The sequence below is a fragment of the Podarcis muralis genome, chromosome 8 (genome assembly GCF_964188315.1).
Source record: "Podarcis muralis chromosome 8, rPodMur119.hap1.1, whole genome shotgun sequence".
Taxonomy (NCBI): domain Eukaryota; kingdom Metazoa; phylum Chordata; class Lepidosauria; order Squamata; family Lacertidae; genus Podarcis; species Podarcis muralis.
This window is the reverse complement of record NC_135662.1, coordinates 41152366-41171076: the sequence shown is the minus strand read 5'-3', so window position 1 is coordinate 41171076 and position 18711 is coordinate 41152366. Positions and strand designations below refer to the sequence as shown.

The 18711-nt window shown below is 41.1% G+C and overlaps 1 protein-coding gene across 25 annotated transcripts in view; it reads left to right on the top strand.

Moving 5' to 3' along the window:
* DTNA (dystrobrevin alpha) overlaps positions 1–14025 on the top strand; it is a 186259-nt gene extending 172234 nt beyond the window's left edge. For 16 of the 25 annotated variants that reach the window (XM_077933046.1, XM_077933047.1, XM_077933048.1 and 13 more), the window contains 5 exons: positions 11–170; positions 2087–2176; positions 2848–3016; positions 5599–5731; positions 10295–14025. In XM_077933046.1, coding sequence (XP_077789172.1) covers positions 11–170; positions 2087–2176; positions 2848–3016; positions 5599–5731; positions 10295–10444 — 702 coding nt within the window. In that variant the 3' untranslated portion in view covers positions 10445–14025. Of the gene's footprint in view, positions 1–10; positions 171–2086; positions 2177–2847; positions 3017–5598; positions 5732–7973; positions 8017–10294 lie in introns of all 25 variants that reach the window. The other 9 variants (XM_028737032.2, XM_028737054.2, XM_028737043.2 and 6 more) reach the window with 2 other exon arrangements.
* The last annotated feature ends 4686 nt before the right edge of the window (positions 14026–18711 follow it).

The following is an 18711-nucleotide window of genomic DNA, read 5'->3' as shown; positions in this document are numbered from 1 at the left end:
TTTATTTCAGACCCAAGGGGCAGGCTCCCCACGCTCTTCTCCCAGCCACACTATCAGCCGGCCTATTCCTATGCCCATCAGATCTGCGTCTGCCTGCTCGACTCCAGCCCACACACCTCAAGACTCTCTGACAGGCGTGGGAGGAGATGTGCAGGAAGCCTTTGCGCAAGGTAAGTTGTGCAGAGCATCCTTTGCTACAAAGTGGTTGTGCTTAGGAATAGTCAGCAGGGGTGGGGGAAATGCCCCTGCAACTCAATGACTTCTTCCCTTGTCGTACATACGCCATGTCATCTACAAATGAGTTTTTTATCATTTAAGGTGGGCATAGCCAACTGATGCCTCCAGATCAGCCCCGGAAGCATAGCCAATGGTTGGGGTTGACGAGAGCTGTACTCCAGCAACATCTGGAAGGCACCCCGATTTAGGCTAATTAAAAGCTTGTGTTTAGAACAAGTGGTATCAGTGAGAGGATTCCTAATGGCATAAAACAATTGTAAAAAGTTAGTATTGTTTCACCATAATGAAAAGCATGAGGAAAAGATTTGGCCTAACTAACTAAACAAGCCAGATTATCTGCAACAGACACAACATCCTCCATTAATCAAGTGTACATAAAGATGCATTGTATTCTCTGGCCATAGCAATTATACTTCTTCATAATGTGCCACATTGTTGCATGATAATTTCTCATGCCAGCTGCTTGACTCCTCCGAGTCCTCTTCATTGGCCTCCAAGTCCCTATAACAAAAGTGATTCTTTAGTTAGAAGCACCAATTCCCCTGTATTGCTTTAGTGCAGAGGCGAGGATGAAATACAGAGCCCGGGGACCAAATGCAGTCCTCCAGGGCTGTGTATTTGAACCTCAGGACTCTCTGCAGGCCACACACCCTCCCCAGGCTGCATCTCTCATAGACTGTGCTCCGTGCTCTTGTCTGAATGTGTATTGTCCTTGGGTCCTAATGCCTCTTGCTTGCCTGGATAGAAGGTGGGAAGACATGGGGGTGTATGGATGGATAATTCTGAATTGTGTGGCTGGAGCATAGCCTCCACTGGAATATAACCACAATGAAAGGCTGTAAGAAAGGGTTAAAAGTCCCTCCACTGCTCAGCCTGCTTTTTGCTTCTGGCCCTGATCACCAGTCCAGCATGCAGTCTTTGGAAGATTGCCCACAGGGGAATGTAGGCTTTGGGCTGAAGACGATCCCCCTCCTCAGTCTTTGTGGATAGTGCATGTGGGCTGGAGCAGTAAACAGTTGCTGAAAGTATAAGCTTGCAATGGAGGAGGAAGCGGGTAAGAAACTGGGAAACTGTGTTAGAAAATGCAAAATATATGAATTTTGTATTTGGTTCTTAAGCAATGAAGATCCATAGCAAATAAAGAATAAGCATGGGAAGGATTAAAAGCCAGGTTGCTGTTTTTAACTCAGTGGAAAATGGGGATGGTGTTTTATTTGTTTGTTTTCGTTATCTATTTTTGTAGTGTTCAGCATGGAACTAGCTCATTAGAAAGTTATATCGGAAAGGATGGGGAACCTGTGTCCCTTCAGATGATGTTGGGACTTCATTATCCCTGACTGTTGGCCATTCTGGCAGGAGATGATGGGAGCTTGACCTCAACAATATTTGTGGGGCCAGACATCCCCCACCCTGGTTCTACCAGTTTAAGATCAGTGGCCAACATGAGTTTAGTGAAGCTGGGTTTTTGAGGGCTTGGGCAGGCACCATGAAGTCTCTGAGGTTTTGTTTTCGTTGGCTGATCACAACACCATATCAAACCTTGCTTTGGAATGCCCTCTGAGTTTCCAAAGTTGATTGTGACATGGAAAGCAGACTGGATATCCCATTCCTTTGGATCCTGGTCTATAGTTTATTCTAGATTGGTGGCACCAGCATTAGATGAAACACTGAGCAGTGGTTGCTGTGTGGTGTAGGAAAGGGGAAACGACGTCCACATAAAAGCTACATGAATATAGATCTAAAATGTGTTTTTCATTTACTGCACTGCAGTTTAATTACACCCTCTAGGTTGTTAAGCTTACAAGGGGTAAGGAGACCTCTGAACATAAAGCTTTGCTTGTCTTCCCAGGTTCAAGAAGAAATTTAAGGAATGACTTGCTGGTAGCAGCAGATTCAATCACCAACACTATGTCTTCTCTGGTGAAAGAACTGAACTCAGGTCTGATTATTTAAAAGCAGAATTAATATTTAACCATTCAACACTCTTTTTAAAAAACCATAATGTTTATAGACTACAAAAAGAGATGTACAGTATGTTATGTAGAAGATGTTTTTAATATGTAAGGAGAAATGTGTGGCAAATTCTGTTGAAGACAGTTGCCCCCATCCAAGGTAACTAGAGTGCAACGCTCAGAGTTTCTTTCTCTCTCCCACTCACTCACACACAAAATCAATTTTTTACTCTTGAAGCAGAGTTGCATAGTTTAACGCTACATGGGTAACAAAAGAGATCCAAAACTCTGCAGTGTTTTGCATAAGAAGGTTTGGCAGCAACCTATTGTTAGAGCTGTGGCACTGTGGTGCCCATGCTGACCCCTTCAGTGGTTAAAGGGAATCAGCATGGGGATTGGCCTAATGCCTGTGTAGTTAAGGGATGTCAAGGTGCACTAAATAATCACACCTGCTACACAATAAATAATCTCTGTGCATGTGTCAAAATGAGTATCAGCAGTACATGAGTAAACAAACTCTTTAGTTAAAAACTGTATGCAACTGGTGTGTTTATAGCCATTTAGGATGGTGGTGTAAAGTCCGTCTGTGCTAGAAACATGAGAGAAACTTCCTAGAGTTCATGCAACCATAGTACCATTGGCGCCTTTCTTCCCACAGAAGTTGGAAGTGAGACAGAGAGTAATGTGGATTCTGAGTTTGGTCGGACTCATTTTGATGACCTTGTTCCATCGCCAACTTCTGAAAAGGCTTTCCTTGCGCAGATTCATGCCCGGAAGCCAGGATACCTTCACAGTGCAGCTGCCTCTGGCACCATCCGCAGTGATATGTGGGTAACCCCTTGTGGTCTTTATCTCTCTTTCCTTATTAAATAATATATATTCCATATTGTCTTCAGTAAACCATCTCTGAAGCTAAGCAAATGTGGTATGTACCAAGAATAGCAATGAGGGCTATTTTGTTTAAATCCATTTTATGAATCTCACAGCCTTCAAAAGAAAAACAGTGATTTTAACTTGGAAATTCAGCATTGAGGCAAATAAATGTAGAAACTGAGTTTGTTTTCAGGGCAGAGCCCTTTACTAGGAGATGAATATAGCAATTGCTGACCTCCAGCTAGAGGAAAAGAATATTTCGAGTGGAAATTGTTATATGTTTGTGGAGTGGTAGGCTGTAGGCTTGGGCCCCCTTCTAATTCCTGAGATATCTTGGTTAGCTTCTTGGTGAGGTGATAGCCTAGGTCATGGGCCTTTAAGGGAACAGGGGAAACGGCCTCCTCTTCCCATTCCACATAACAAAAACTGCTCTTGAAATTTTATTTCATTACTCCTAATCCTTACAAACTGCTGGCCCCTATTGGTTCACAGAGTAGACAAAAACAGCAGTTGCACAGTCCACACTGCTGACTTTCTGCACACATTGTGACCTGGCTCACATGTAATGCTGAGCCAAACCATGGCTAAGCATGAATGAGCAGGTACTTAAGAGTAGAAATCATGTCCACTTTGCCCCTAGTCTTGCTCAAACCCATGACCCTGAGATTAAAAGTCTCATGCTCTACCAACTGAGCTATCCATTCAGTCTGTATGTATAAAGGACACAGAAACAGGTTGCACCCCCAGCAGGGTCCCTGTAATACATGGCCCCTTCCTCTGCTCTGCCTTCTACTTATGTATGTTAGAGTTAGACCTTAATTAAAAGCCATCACTGGAATTTGGTCTCTAATAAATTATCCCAAAGGAATCTCTTATTTGCACTCTTCCTCAAGTGTTTTCATTTTTTTTTTTTGACTGCGTCAGACCAGCACAGCTACCTACCTGAATCAAGTGTCAAGTGTTCTGCATTTTTTTGCTCAGTTTCGATCTTTATACATACACCATTTAAGCAGGTGGATTTGCAGTAGGACAAAGCCATTCTAGCTGCAGGGGGAAAGTCAGTCACTACCAAGACAATCTAAACCTAATTTCTGTATACAGAATTTCCAGTGTTGCCTTACCACCCATTTACAAAACAGTTTTTCGCAATGTAGAATATGACATTTGCAGAACTTTGCTTCATCTCAGATTCAGAGAGAAATTCTGCATATCAGTTATGCCAAAGCATTAAAGAAATACTGATGAGTCACAAATGTAGGAAAAATGCATACCAATACATGCCTATGCCTTATATCCTCTATTCAGGTACATGGTGAAGACTTTTTTAAAACTTTAGCAGGCATCTTAAGTTAGCCTTTTTTACTTTATGTTTAGTTTTAACTGATTTTATCTTTGTATCTTTTTGTAATCTCATTGTGCACAGCTTAAAAACTATGGTGTTAAGTGGTATTTCAGTTGCTGAAATAAATAAAAAAAAGTAAAGTAGGAGATGCCCTGATTAAAGAATTGTTTGTGATTTCTTTAAATATGCATGTTTTAATTCAATTAATCAGAAGTTTAAGCTGCAATTCTAAGTGTGGTTACTAGGGAGTAAGCTTTACTGACAAAGTGGGACTTACCTCCAAGTAAACATACATAGGATTGCACTGTTAAATCAACTAACACTGTGCAAAAGAATTTGTTTGGGGGAGACAAACTGCAAGCCTGGGTTAATACATACTGCTAAGCCAAACTCTGACTTTGCTTTGGGTAGCGCAGAAGCAGTGGGTTTCTTGCGACAACTCAGTTGGTGGCATGCAGCTGAGAAATTTTGTGGAAAGAATAAAGCACCCATGATCTTAGCTCTGAGTACCTGAACGCTTGCTCATTCATGCTTAGCCACAGTTTGGCTTAATGTTATGTGCTAACTGGGCTAGTGTGTGTGCGTTAGAGAAAGCAGTGCTTATCTTTTCCCCCAGGGTACTTCCTGTGTTCTCGGCTGTGAATTCCTACCCAGACCAGAATCATAAACACAGTTCTGACATAGATGGCTACGTTATCTCCTTCCTAGATTATACCATTTCAGACTGCAGGAGTTGAGGGTCATATTGTAATTCTCATATGTTGTTGTCTCTTCGAAGTAAGAGAGAGAAGACTCCCTGCCAGTAGAAATCTATCATATTTCTAGTTTACAACATACAGATAGTATTTATTTATTATGTGAGGAAGCAAATATAGCCTCCAAATTTTAGGCTGACATGGTGCAGTCTAGGAATTCATTTTTCAGAACAGTAGTTAGGGTCTAGCATACAGTAATTATCCCCAAAGGCACTGCAAGTAGGAATCTCTCTGTGAATGAACAGATCCATTTGAAAGATGAAATGTGAATGTATAAACAAATAAGTCCTCTGTTTTGAAAGAATATACAGTATATGGAGTTTTTAAGAAATACACAAAACAGGACTTGCCTTTCTGAGTTCATGAGGAAAACGCAATGAGTTCTGAATGTTAGCATTTTTTAAATTTTAGGAAGCTGTTTATTAATAATTGTCTTTAGGGTTACAGAAGATGGAGACCCTTACGTTAGAGCAGATGATGAGAACTATGAAAATGACTCTGTTCGCCAGCTAGAGCATGAGCTCAAGATGGAGGAATATTTGAAACAAAAGCTGCAGGATGAAGCTTATCAGGTAAAAATAAAAAAGAGAGCTCAGCAAAGTATCTAGGTAAAATTAGAATCCACAAATGACACTGTGCTGGATTCTATTTCGGTTGGATCTCAAATGTGTTCTCTGTAGAGCTGAGGCGTCAGATTCCAACTAGTATTATATTCATTCATGTTTCTATGTGTGAGTAATCAGGAAGTGCTGTAGGTACTGAACTGAACAAGGCTGACATTAACCTCAACAGGCTGTTAGTTGATGCATCACAAATGCTAATAGCATTCTCTGTCAACAATGTGCTTTGCCAACCGTTTTTACTGATTTGCAATAGAGTGGTGCTTGGCTCACGTGTGCATATTTGGCACTTATTAGCTGGAGAATAGAGTGAAGATTTGCATGTGTAAATGAGCCATCACTGATTTAATCTCTGAAGGTTGACCTTCCATGTTATCCATCGCCAGCTCAAAGAATGTGCTCAATGGAGCAACGCAATCAAGTTTTGAGTAATGAAGTAATGAGAAACGAAGTGATGATATGCATATGGAAACCAGCTCTATATGTTATTTCATTCAAAGAAAGTTAGGCTGTGGCCCTTCTGCATTAAGGGGCTATTATCATAAAAGTGAATCTCAAGAGTCGTCATGCAGGCATACAAACAAATAAATGAAAAAAGGATCAGCAGACAGGTAGTCCAGTCCTGTGGTCTAGGTAAAGATATGTTCAAGTTACCAAAACATCTAAGTAGCAGATGTATATTCCTTGCATATCACTTCTCATAGAAGATATCTCATAGAATCATAGAGTTGGAAGAGACCATGAGGACCACCTTGTCCTACCCCTTGCACTGCTGGAACATGCAGCTGTCCTTTAAGGGAATCAAACCTGCAACCTTGGCGTTGTCGGCACTATGTTCTAACCAACTGACCGATCCAACCTGTAAAATGATTGCCACTATGCCAAAGTGGAGCTAGTTGGAATCCTGTGCCCCTCCCAGCACTGTAAAAAAATGCAGCCATAGCAGTACGAAAGAGGCACTGTCGCCATGGCCACTCCCCCACCGGGAAGATACCAGTGGTAGAGCACTGGTTTGCATGCAGACAGTCCCAATATCAATCCCTGGCATATCCAGGTAAGGCTAGGGAAGACTCCTGCCTGAAACCCTGAAGAGCTGCTGCTACCAGTCAGTGCAATGATAATATTGATCTCAATGGACCAATGGCCTGACTCTGTGTAAGGCTGCTGCTTATGTTTCCTATTTTCCCCTAGCAACTCTGTTGCTACCTACTAATTATAACATTGCTCCCGACATGGCTGTAACTATGCATCGCATAAAGCAATCGCCATGGAATGATAGCACAAAAACTGTGATAGCATCACATTATGAGCACATTGTCAGGAACAGACCACGCTGCTTCTTCCAGTGCAGCTGGTGCCATATCCCAGGGATTACAGTGAAAGCAACCCATCCTTACCCTGACTCCTGGCATAAGATAGTTCATAGAAATCCTCTTGTTACCCACCAGGCATAAATCAAGGAAAGGATTGTATCATAGGATGCAGTCCTTGGCCTAGTTAGATCCCTTGAAGATAGTGTTCCAGGCACATGTGCCAGGGCAGAGCTGCTATGAAACCAATTGAAGCTTAAGATTCAGGGCCCCTGATCCCAGAGGGACCCCAGAAGAAACTTTAGTCTGCATTGTTTGAAAATTGTGGGTCTAGTAGACTCAATTTGATTAATTTTTTGTTGTACATATTTCAACAATCCCAGAGTTTGAGAGTGGATGTTGTAAAGATATGATGATCTGTCGTGAAACAACCCCATTGAAGAAGATAACAATAGTTACCTAGACCTCAATGCTGGTTCAAGCTTCAGAGCCCTATAAATTTACATTCACCACTGTATATGTGCATAGAAAATTACTTTATAAATGAACAGTTGACTGGTTTGAACTTACATGAACCTTGCCTGTCAAAGAAATCACATTCCTTTTATACTACAAGGCACTGAACTATAGAAGGTCTAGGCACAAGAATTAGAAGAGAGTATTCCTTTCCTCTCTGCTCTGCTGCTTGTAGTAAATGACCTTTTTATTCAGAAGAACAGCAGCCTTCTTACAGGATCACCTGGCATGCAAACCTCCTTCCTTATAAATGTGTAGTGTTACTGCTCATGAACACTCGCTCACCTTTCTTGTCCACTGCTGTCTCCAGAATGCTGCACTAGTTTGGCTGCTCACATCTTCAGTTTTCACTCTCTTTTTATTCATAGGTCAGCTTGCAAGGATGAGTAACTAGTATCACTCTCCTCTCAAGTAAGTATTATGTTAGTCTAGATCTCTGGTCAGCAGGTGGTTTTACAGGCAGGATGAACTTGTTCTGTGTGAAGGAGAGAACTGTTCAAGCCCAAAGTGGACTGTTGCCAAATTCAGACATCCTTCTCTTCCCTCCTCTCCTTTCCGCTACCTAGAATTGGGCACAAAGACTAGAGTGTAGCACTAGTTCTCCTACTGCTAGATCCTCCTATTGCTGGCATGTTCCTGTGGGTCTCTCGTTCCTATTCTCTTGCTTTTTTACTTTGTAATGCAACTGGCAAGGCAAGCAGGGGCTTAAGTGAAGATGAGTTTCTGTGTTTGCTTGTGTACTTCAGTTTCTCCACACCAAGAGTCTGCCTCCCACATTTTTCCTCTCCCTTAAGAAACTGAGAGAGGCTAGCAGTTTTGGAACCTATGGCACCCCTCAAGGACCAGACTGAACCCATGCACTGCCAGTTTCTGACCTTTAGTCTAGTACAGAGGTGCTCAAACTCTGCCCCCCCCCCCCCCGACCACTTGAAAATTGTTGATGGTTTCGGTGGATCACTTAATGATTTTTGTTCCTGTTGTAGCAATTGTAACAGCTGTGTTAAATGTTATATGAATGTTAATAGTATTTTTAGTACTTCTTTTCTTTCTTGTATTGTATTGCATTGCATTACAGTTTGCATTCCATAGAATATAAGAAAGAAAAAAGGCAATTAAAATGAAATTAAAAATCAATATGGATATTTAATATCAGCATCTAAATGAAAATGGCCCACAGACCATAGTTTAGGAATACCTAGTCTAGTGGAATGATTTCATCTGAAAGCTGGCACTTTTAAATTTAAGTACCATCTAAAACACATGCGCAACCTTGCGGGTTGCTACATGCATTAACTAGTCAATTCAAGCCATCACTCAGAATTATCCCCAGTTATAATTCTCTAATTTGCAGGTTTTAATGTGCTGCTTTCAAAGGTGCTTTTATTTCTAGCCCACCTGTCCTTCAAAGAGCGGAAGGTGTTATGCACAGTACACCCCTCCTCCTTTCCCTTCAAAAAGACCCTTGTGAGATAGGTTAGGCTGAGAGTTGGGGACTGGTGCAAGGCCACCCAATGAGCTTAATAGCTGAGTGGCAACTTGAAGCTGGATCTTTCAAGTCCTAAACCAACATTCTGTTCATTGCAGCACACTGGCTCTCCCACATACTGACTATTTCCACGTGGTAGTTGTGCGTATTACAGAAATTATAGAAATGATAGTTTCTATAGAAACTAGCATTTCCGCAGCAGAACTCGAGCAATGTGTACAGCTCAATATGTTCTTGTACACCTCCATGCTTTTACTCCACCTGTATATTATAAGTGCTAAGTCACAACCTATGCTTGCTGAGCAGTACTGGTAAAGTTACCAACCTGAAGAGGAGTGTATCATATTGTTAAGGTAAAACTGTCACCCCAGGATATCAAATGTACTGTCCCTAAGTAACAAGATGAATGATATGGAACCCAGCCCAATACCATTGTTCATATTTAGATTCAACTGATTTCAGTTTAGAAATGTGCCATCTGGATTCAATCAAACTGGCCACTACTATGATTTGTTAAAATGTGTTATCCATCATATGCCAGCAACAGCTTGCTATACTTTTCAAAACATTATGTAAATAGTGTTACAAGATTTTAGGTGGCAAAGATACAGTTGGTGATTGCTTATGGCAGAATTTGTTTTAAAAAAAATAACCTGCAAGGTTGTGTTTTTATACTGTACTTTATCCTGCATTACACCAGGCACCTTTTATACTGAAGGATAAATTCTAACATTCTTTTAAAAAATAATTGTACCAATAGCAACATAAGATTATTCCAAAAGGTTTGCTTAACATCACTTTGTGGCTTATAATGTAAAACAAATACACACTTTTCTCTGTTTCAGGAAGCTTAAAATTAATTTCACGAGTCCAAAATTCAGTTGCATGGCCCAATCTATTAAAAAATTGTCAAATTTAAGTCTCGTCAAAGTCTCTGAACAGAGAGAGCCAGGCTACATTTATCCATGCACAACCCATTTATCTACTGCAATGCATTGTATGTGGGGCTGCCTTTGAAAAGCAGGATACCGTCCTTAAATTTTGTGTGTGTGTAGGTGTGTGTGCGCGTGTGTGTGTGCGCGCAGGAACTCCATGTATGTCATGGATCAGAGAAGGGCTGTGTATTTTTAATAAGTCTTCCCCTCCCCCTGCACTGCAAATATGCATTATGCAAGCTTGACAGTATATTATATATATTGACAGGAAAGCTGCAGTCAAATGGACAATGAAAGTGACAGAAGAAAGGAGGAGGAGGAGGAGGAGGAGGAGAGCTGCACTCAGACTGATGACAGAGAGAGCCTGGCTGCCAGCTTCACGGAAGAAGCAGAACAACAACACATGCAGCCCCTCTGACATAAGATAACCAACTAGTTTTGAAGACTGTAGCACAGTATTTTTGTTCTACCAGTTGTAGTTTGTAGGTGTTTGTTTTGAAGAGAAAAAAAGACTTTTTATTTAAAGCTAACTTATATCAGCTACATTCTATGTAACATGGCTCATTACTGGTGAAGAACACAGGCTGAAACAAAATGCCGTTATTACAGTTAATGGCAGTACTAACAAAACACTTAAGCCCTTTGCACATAATGTTGAACCTCTTCAGTTTACAATGACAATATTAATATACTGTTTATATTAGGAGTTTGATTTCTGAATAGTTTGAGATTTTAGAACACTTTCCTACACTGTACATTGTTTTTCCACAGAGGAAATTTTAAAAGCTACAAATGATGCATTTAACACTGAATGAATATACTCCTGAGTGTACATATTTATAGCCCAGACGCTAGACTATGGCTGCAATCCTCCAGCCAGCTATATGTGCTGAATCCCGCCAGTATCTGTGGGACTTCAATGCACATGTCCAGCTGCAGGATTGCAGACTTAGATTGCAATTTGTTTTACAGTCTTTCTGCAAAAAAGAAAAAAGAAACGAAAAAAGACTTGTACAAAATGCACTAAGAAGTATCTCTATGATTTAGGGCTACTACATAACTTAGGAATGTTTTCTTTCAAAGTAATCTAACAAATCAGCCATAGAAGTTAGTGTAAATATTTTCTTTTCAAATAGATATCATATACAAAAGGCAACATTCAAATGATATAGAATCTAGTTTTTAAAATCAGCACAGATCTTCTTAAAACTGTGAACTATGTTTTGAAATACTCGTTGCTAAAGCTGTTTATAAACCACAGGTGCCATAAAATCCCTAAACTAACTCACGTTAACGTATAATCTTTCATAGTATTGTTTAATAGCTGTTTTAGAACTTTAGTAAGCATGTGTTCTTTCACATTTCTCCATCCTTCATATCCTGTTTGTTGAGGCCTTCAGCTTTAAATGTACAGGCTTTAAAAGTGCGCTTGCAACTATTTTATTTAATTTCTGAATGTGCATTGCCTTAGCCAGCCACCAGATGTTCTGCATGCATTCTTGGAAATGTGTAATGAGACTTTCTTTCAGGACTGAATGGGGATACTAAGTATATCTATGAAAAACACAGAGGGGAGTACAGTCCTTCTACTAACTATATGTAGTTACAAAGGTGTCTCTTTGAGTAACACTTAACATCCTATTTCAACTATATAACAGGGAGGAGAGAGACCATTGGCCTTTGCATCCATCTGGATTATAAAGGGGGGGGGGAGTTGCAATGAGATTTCCTAGCCATTGGTATGCATTGAGTTAGCCAGTAGCAACTCACACCAATGATATTTTAGCTAGGAATAAAACATTAAGTAAGCTGGAAATTTCTAGGGTTCCACTAAGGTTTTGAATAAATGGCACAGCATTTCTAATAGTGGATGTCAGTTTGGGAAAGGGTCAGTTTTATAAATCCCATGTTTCATGGAAACATCGTAGAAAATGTCCTATCATTAACCATAACAAAGCTTCTCCCAAAGAGCTACTACAGAGTTTGTCTAAATTAGAAGTTTAATCCCTCTTCTGATTCTACTGGAAATAAGGATTGGACAAACTTACTTGGGTTAAAAATAATTACTAGTACTTTTCACAGATGCATGAAATCATTGCTACCACTGGCCACCTTCCTCCTCGTGTATGTTTCAGCATTGTCTCTATGTAGTCAAATCACACGAGTCAGACAACTGCAGAATATAAAATATGTTTACATAGAGACACTCCCTAACCCAACATTTGCAATAAATAATGCTTACTCCTGTTCATATCTGCCAACAGGTAGATTCATCACAGGTTATACATAACCTGTGACCACTTACCTCTCCTGTAACCTTCTCTCAGGAACCAGAACTCTACTAGTGCCTAGCACTCAGCAGATAAAACCACTACAGTGTTAAGAAATCTTGCTGACACGTCGCTCAGGATTCCAGTCAGGTGTTTCCTGAAGAGAGACAAACTGGACCAGAACACAGCTCTGTCTGAATGACCCAAATCCAGTCGCATAATTGCAGTTGGGATAATAACCACGTTGCTTTAAAACATTTTATTTGCACACCTATATTGCATGTAAGATCCATGCATGAGTCTTACATTTCAAGGTTTATGTAGCACTATTGCCGTCTTCAATCTCTCAGCCTGGTTTCAGCACATAACCCCCAAGCAGTGCTCTAGGTGGCCTGTTATGCTCCAGAACTTTAAGATTAAGCACTTTTTAATTTGCCTCTCCACAAAGAAAAACCTTGTTTTACAATATTACCCAGCTTTTGAGCTGGTAGTGGCCCAGCAAGGACAGTACTTCCTCCAGTTTCTCTGCAGAATGTGTTGCGGAGGGAGCAGGAGTGCCACCATCTATCCAATGCTACCATCCAACCAACCAACCTCGAAGGCCATCAGTCATTATAATGCATCTTTAAATAAAGATGTACATGTGATAAAGTTCCACAGATGTTATTCTGTGACCAGACCACATTTTCAATTCCTGGATTCTATATGTGGTGTTCAGGCCTCCATGAGTTGGATTTTATGTGTGGGTGCCCCATTTAAACATTATGCACAGGTGTGGGTGTCTGGTGGGACAATATGCCTAGAGGGTGACACTGGAAGGCATCACCTCCCACAAAACCGACACACATGCACATGTAGGAGAGTGGTCAGATGAAAGTTTTGTCCCAAATGGGTCTATGTTTTAGCCCACTCAGTCCTCATCTATTTGTTTAACTTTGTTTGGATTGTGAACATTAAAGTTACAGAAAGGGTTGAACTGGCCTTTTATAAAAAAAATTCTGGCCAGTTACCGCAGCCAAAAACTCCTGTTGTGGATTGTCAGTGGAAAGGTAGTTAAGAGAGAGGAATGAGAATGTGAAGAGGAATATGATTCTTGAATGTTGAAAGAAAAGATGGAGAATAGATTCTCTGTAAGTAGTAATGTTAACTAAAAACTGCATTAAAAGGTGTGTGGCCTTTGTTGTGATAATATGTATTTTCTTATATGCATGAGACAAAATGTTGCATCATTATTTAGCACAGATGTCTGCCTTTACTTTAATCATCTTCTCCCATCTTTATTAGTTTCTTGGAATTGCTGTAGATATTTATTGTAAATACTGCAACCTCAGGTTGCAACAGTTAAGTTGGTTCAATTCAGTGAAAGGAGCCTTGAACAACGAGCACGCTGCTGTGTCCTGAGAAGAGAGGGCATCTTACTTGTGAACCAAAAATGTATGAAGAGTTACATCTTGAGGCTACTGTCTGATGTTTTTAACTACTGTTATTTCACACCAGTCCAGACAGACTCACACTACAAATTTTACATTGTTCATTGGTATTGTAAACAGAACTATTATTGTATGGGGTTTTTTTGTATTGTTGTTAAGTATTGTTTTGTGTGTGCGTGCGTGTGTTCAAACCTACTGGGGACATGTTATATTTTGAAGTGATTAAACTATTTAATTGTGTGTCTATATTTTGGAATGGAATTATTTCTTCATTAAAAAATAATAATTTTTAAAAGTAATTCAAGAAGACTCTGTTTTGTTGTTTACACTGGCCCACAGTCTCACTCATAAATTTTATTTATAAAATGGTTTCTACCCTACCTTCCTATTTTAACATTGGGTGGTATTCCAACTAAGTTTTATTCAGAGTAGAGCCATTAGAATTAATGGGTGTGACCAAGTTGGGTCCTTTAATTTCAGTGGCTCTACTCTGAGTTAAACTGAGTTGAATACCACTCATAATTGTTACGTTAGCCAAGAAAAAATAATTATGTTATGTTTGGCCAATTAAAAATAATCGCAAATATTTAAAATTACAATAACGCAATTCAAAACCAAAGGGAAAGCAGTTAAAATTACTCACTGCAAGGTGGTTGTTGGCATCTGTCTGCCTCAAGAGACAATGGAGTGCGCCTCCGGGGTTAAAGTCAAACCGCTTCATTAGCAATAGCAAAGTGACCTCCCAGGGACGCAAGCCTGGGCAGATGACATGACCCCCCTCTCAGCCGCACTGATGTGGTCCAAAAGAAAGCAGAGCAATACATTTGACACCATCTTGGCTGCAGGAGTTGCCGGAAGGAGGCATACAAGGTGTCATCCAACCGTCCTGGATGTGTGGGGTGTTAGGGGACAGGTAGTACCTCTGGTAGGGGACATGCCATGCTCTTTCTTGGGTAGTTTGTCTGCCTTTGGTCCCCACCCTGCACTCAGCTCTCACCTGTGACTCCTAGAAGTTGTCACTAAGTGACAGCAGCCATACTTAAGGAAATTGCTTCGACTGGCCAATTACAACAAGTGAGGGTAGTTGATGGGTCTCAAACCCTTAGTGAACAGCAAGGTAAAGGTAAAGGACCCCTAACAGTTAAGTCCAGTTGCGGACAACTCTGGGGTTGCAGCGCTCATCTCGCTTTACTGGCCAAGGGAGCCGACGTTTGTCTGCAGACAGTTTTTCTGGGTCATGTGGCCAGAATGACTAAGCTGCTTCTGGCGAAACCAGAGCAACGCACGGAAACACCGTTTACCTTCCCACCAGAGTGGTCCCTATTTATCTACTTCCACTTTGACGTGCTTTCAAACTGCTAGGTTGGCAGGAGCTGGGACCGAACAACGGGAGCTCACCCCGTCGTTGGGATTCGAACTGCCGACCTTCCTACCGGCGCCACCCGTGTCCCGAACAGCAAGGTAGCCAGAGATAATTTTGCAGTTTTGGCAGTGTTTAGAATCACCTCAGGAAAGGGACAGGGAACTCCAGGGGCAAGGAGTTCCACAGTTTGGGCATCATGACAGAGAAATACTGCAGGGAACAGCATGGATGTTATTTTGTCTTGATTGGTTATGAATACACTTTCAGAGAAGTGGTGTGCTGGTAGTTATAATTCCAATAAGAGATGAGTTTTCTTTGAATTGCTATCTCCCTCATCGCTTTCCCTCTTGCCAAGGCTGCTATGTTTTTAATAACTGCTTGTTATTAAGGCTACAATTCTAGACTGGGAGGAAGCAACATTGAAAACAATGGGACTTACTTCCAAATGACATATACAAGACTGCATTGTTAATTAACCAAATAGGCAGAAGCAAAGAAAATTATATTATGGCTAAATTAGGTTTGCCATCAGGAACAGCTTGGAAACACCAGATTCTCTTTTGTGGGAACAAAGTAGTTCAAGGAGTAGTACACAGATTGGAAGCAATTTTAGTTAATTGGGATAATCATTCAAGCCATGTAACACATGGATTCCTTTTTGGCTGAAAGCCACATGGGTATGTGGGGCTGAAGAAAAGAAAAGGGAAGGCCAAGGTATCAGGTGTGCTTTGAAAGAAAGCAGCAGCCACTGCCAGCACAGGTAATTCTATCCCCCAGGGCAGAACCAGTGCAGGCCCCAAAGGCATCAAGCCCCAAGTCTGGCCCTGTTTCCAAGGCAGCGGTTCTGAGCAACGCTCTTTAGAACCTGAAGAGTTTTCTTCAATTTTAGAACATCAAAGGTAAAATGTTTCATTTTGTATGCACTGTAATTTTAAAGTTTCTGTGGGGGTGGTTAAATCTTTACACTGTCTTATTTCCTTTCAAAGACCAAACAAATGATCACATATCCCAAAACTTCTGTGCTGACTGGAGAAGCCTCACTGGGTTTGGAAAACAGAATAATTAACACTCAAGGGAACTCTGCTGTTTGGACATTCCCTCTGCAATCTTTGAAGAAGAAACTGGGGGAAAGCTGCTTATGGCCTGGAATGAGAGCTAGGTTTCAACAACAACAACAACAACTTTGCAGTATGGCATGAATAATTTGGTTTCCTGGAATATGAAATTAAAATGAGATCAAGTGTAAGGAAACTTGAACATTGTTCCCATTGAAATCAGTAGGATTTAAGCAATATTTCACTTGTCCATTGATTTCAATTAGACCACCTGGTTCAACTCACTTGGTCTGGATCTAACTCAAAAGTGATTGTTTTTCATGCTAAAACTCAATAGTTCATTGGTTATTTACATTTTATATAGGAAGGTATTGAATACTTTATAGAAAGATAACTCACAAAACTCTATATAAATAAATGAAAGGGGCTTACTTCCAAGTAAATGTTATCAAGCCAGCCATGCTAATTTGTATGCTTACACTGAAATTCAGGCATGCAACATTCCCTTTCTTATTGGTGTGCTTAACTGAGAAAGAACTTGGAATGTGAAACTATCTAATCACCAACATGCAAAAAATCGTGAGATATGTCCCCAGTCACACTAAACAAGTGATGGAAGTATTGTTTACCCTGTACAGTTTCTGCTGAATCAGCTGAATAAACAAATTTAATGATTCTGCTCTACTTCTATTTACCTGAGTTCTTATAGCTGGCTAGCCTCAATAGAGAAGATCTCCATAAGGGAAGGCATTGCTTTCCTGATTGTATGATGTCTGGCACCTTTCCTGGGGATCCTTGCAAATATAATGACAGGCATTTTGCTGGTCTGGTAATAAAACAGGTTTCTACATAATCTGCATACAATAAATTTGGCTGCTGCTTCAAATAATTATGATGATGTAAACACACAAGTTTCAATCCACCTTAGCTAGTAATGACTGCAATTTGCTCTAATGAGAGCTCCTTTCCCATCCAGTTGAAACTAGGATTCCCAATCTGTTTTGGTACCTCAGTGACACACAAATGATTAAAGCTCTTCTACCACTATCCTGATGCAAACGGGAGGAGTGGAGGAGAGAAAGGGATGGACTTTTAAATTAGTTTCACAGAACTCTCAACTGCATGAACAGCATTGCATACAGTTTGGCCTCAAGGTCAATGGAAAGGAATGGGATTTGTGACACACTGGTGCCATTGGTTACAACAGGATTTAGAAATGACTAATGTTAGCTGGATTGGAACTTGACATGTTCATTTATTCCCAAATGCATTTTTATTTTTTATTTTTTAATATTTGTATGGCAGCCTTGCTATAAATTCCAGGGAGAGGTTTATAGACTATGCTAGGTAAAGGTAAAGCGATCCCTGACCATTAGGTCTAGTCGTGGCCGACTCTGGGGTTGCAGCGCTCATCTCGCTTTATTGGCCAAGGGAGCTGGTGTACAGCTTCCGGGTCATGTGGCCAGCATGACTAAGCCGCTTCTGGAGAACCAGAGCAGCACAGGGAAACACCGTTTACCTTCCCGTCAGAGCGGTACCTATTTATCTACTTGCACTTTGATGTGCTTTCGAACTGCTAGGTGGACAGGAGCAGGGACCGAGCAACAGGAGCTCACCCCGTCGCGGGGATTCAAACCGCCGACCTTCCGATCAGCAAGTCCTAGGCTCTGTGGTTTAGACCACAGTGCCACCCACATCCCTATGCTATGAACATGCTATGACTATGCTAGAACAGCAATTAAATCCATTTATAAATGCAGCAATCCACACTAGAAAAAAACCCTATAATTAAAAGCTAGGTATTCAGATCAGCAAATGCTTGGCTAAATAAGTAGGTCTTTAACAGATGCCAAAACACTAGTAACAGCACCTGTCATACTTCAGCAGGGATTCCAAAGGTTGGGCACCACAACACAAAAGTACCACCACCTGTTTGCCACATCATGGCTTATGTGGACAATGGAACAACCAGGAGGGTCTGGTCTGTGCATCTCAGTGGATGCCACAATCATGAATAAGATAAGCAAATGGTCACCTCCTAAGCACTGGCAGAGGAAGAGGAGTGTGGGGGGAGCGCACCGCCCCTGGCAGTGCAATCCCGGTGGGGTGCCATTGCAGCTGCCCCCCTGCCCACGCTGGGCACTACGCCCCCGCAGACAATGCATCACGTCCCCAGGACGCATGCCACACCCCTGCGGACGGTGCACCACGCCCCCAGGACGCACGCCAGCCCCAGCCCCGCCTGCTCTCCACCCCCCAGTGCCAGAGCATGAAGCTCCGCCACTGCTCCTAAGCCCAACATTCCAAAGATGAGAAGCTATAGAGGTGTGCAACTGTAATATTTGCAAGAAAAGTCTCAAAGTCTTGATAAAGTGAAATAAAATCTATTTTATGTTTTAAACAATATATTATTTCCTCTCCTCTTCCTGATACTAAACAAAAAAATTGACAAGCACTGATTTGTGTAGTTGTTTTTTAATTTGTCTTTATACCAGAGCTTTGAACAGCTCCATTTGTTACATGTGATGCACCCACAAAGAGGTTACTGTTTAATGAGGCAATTCTGT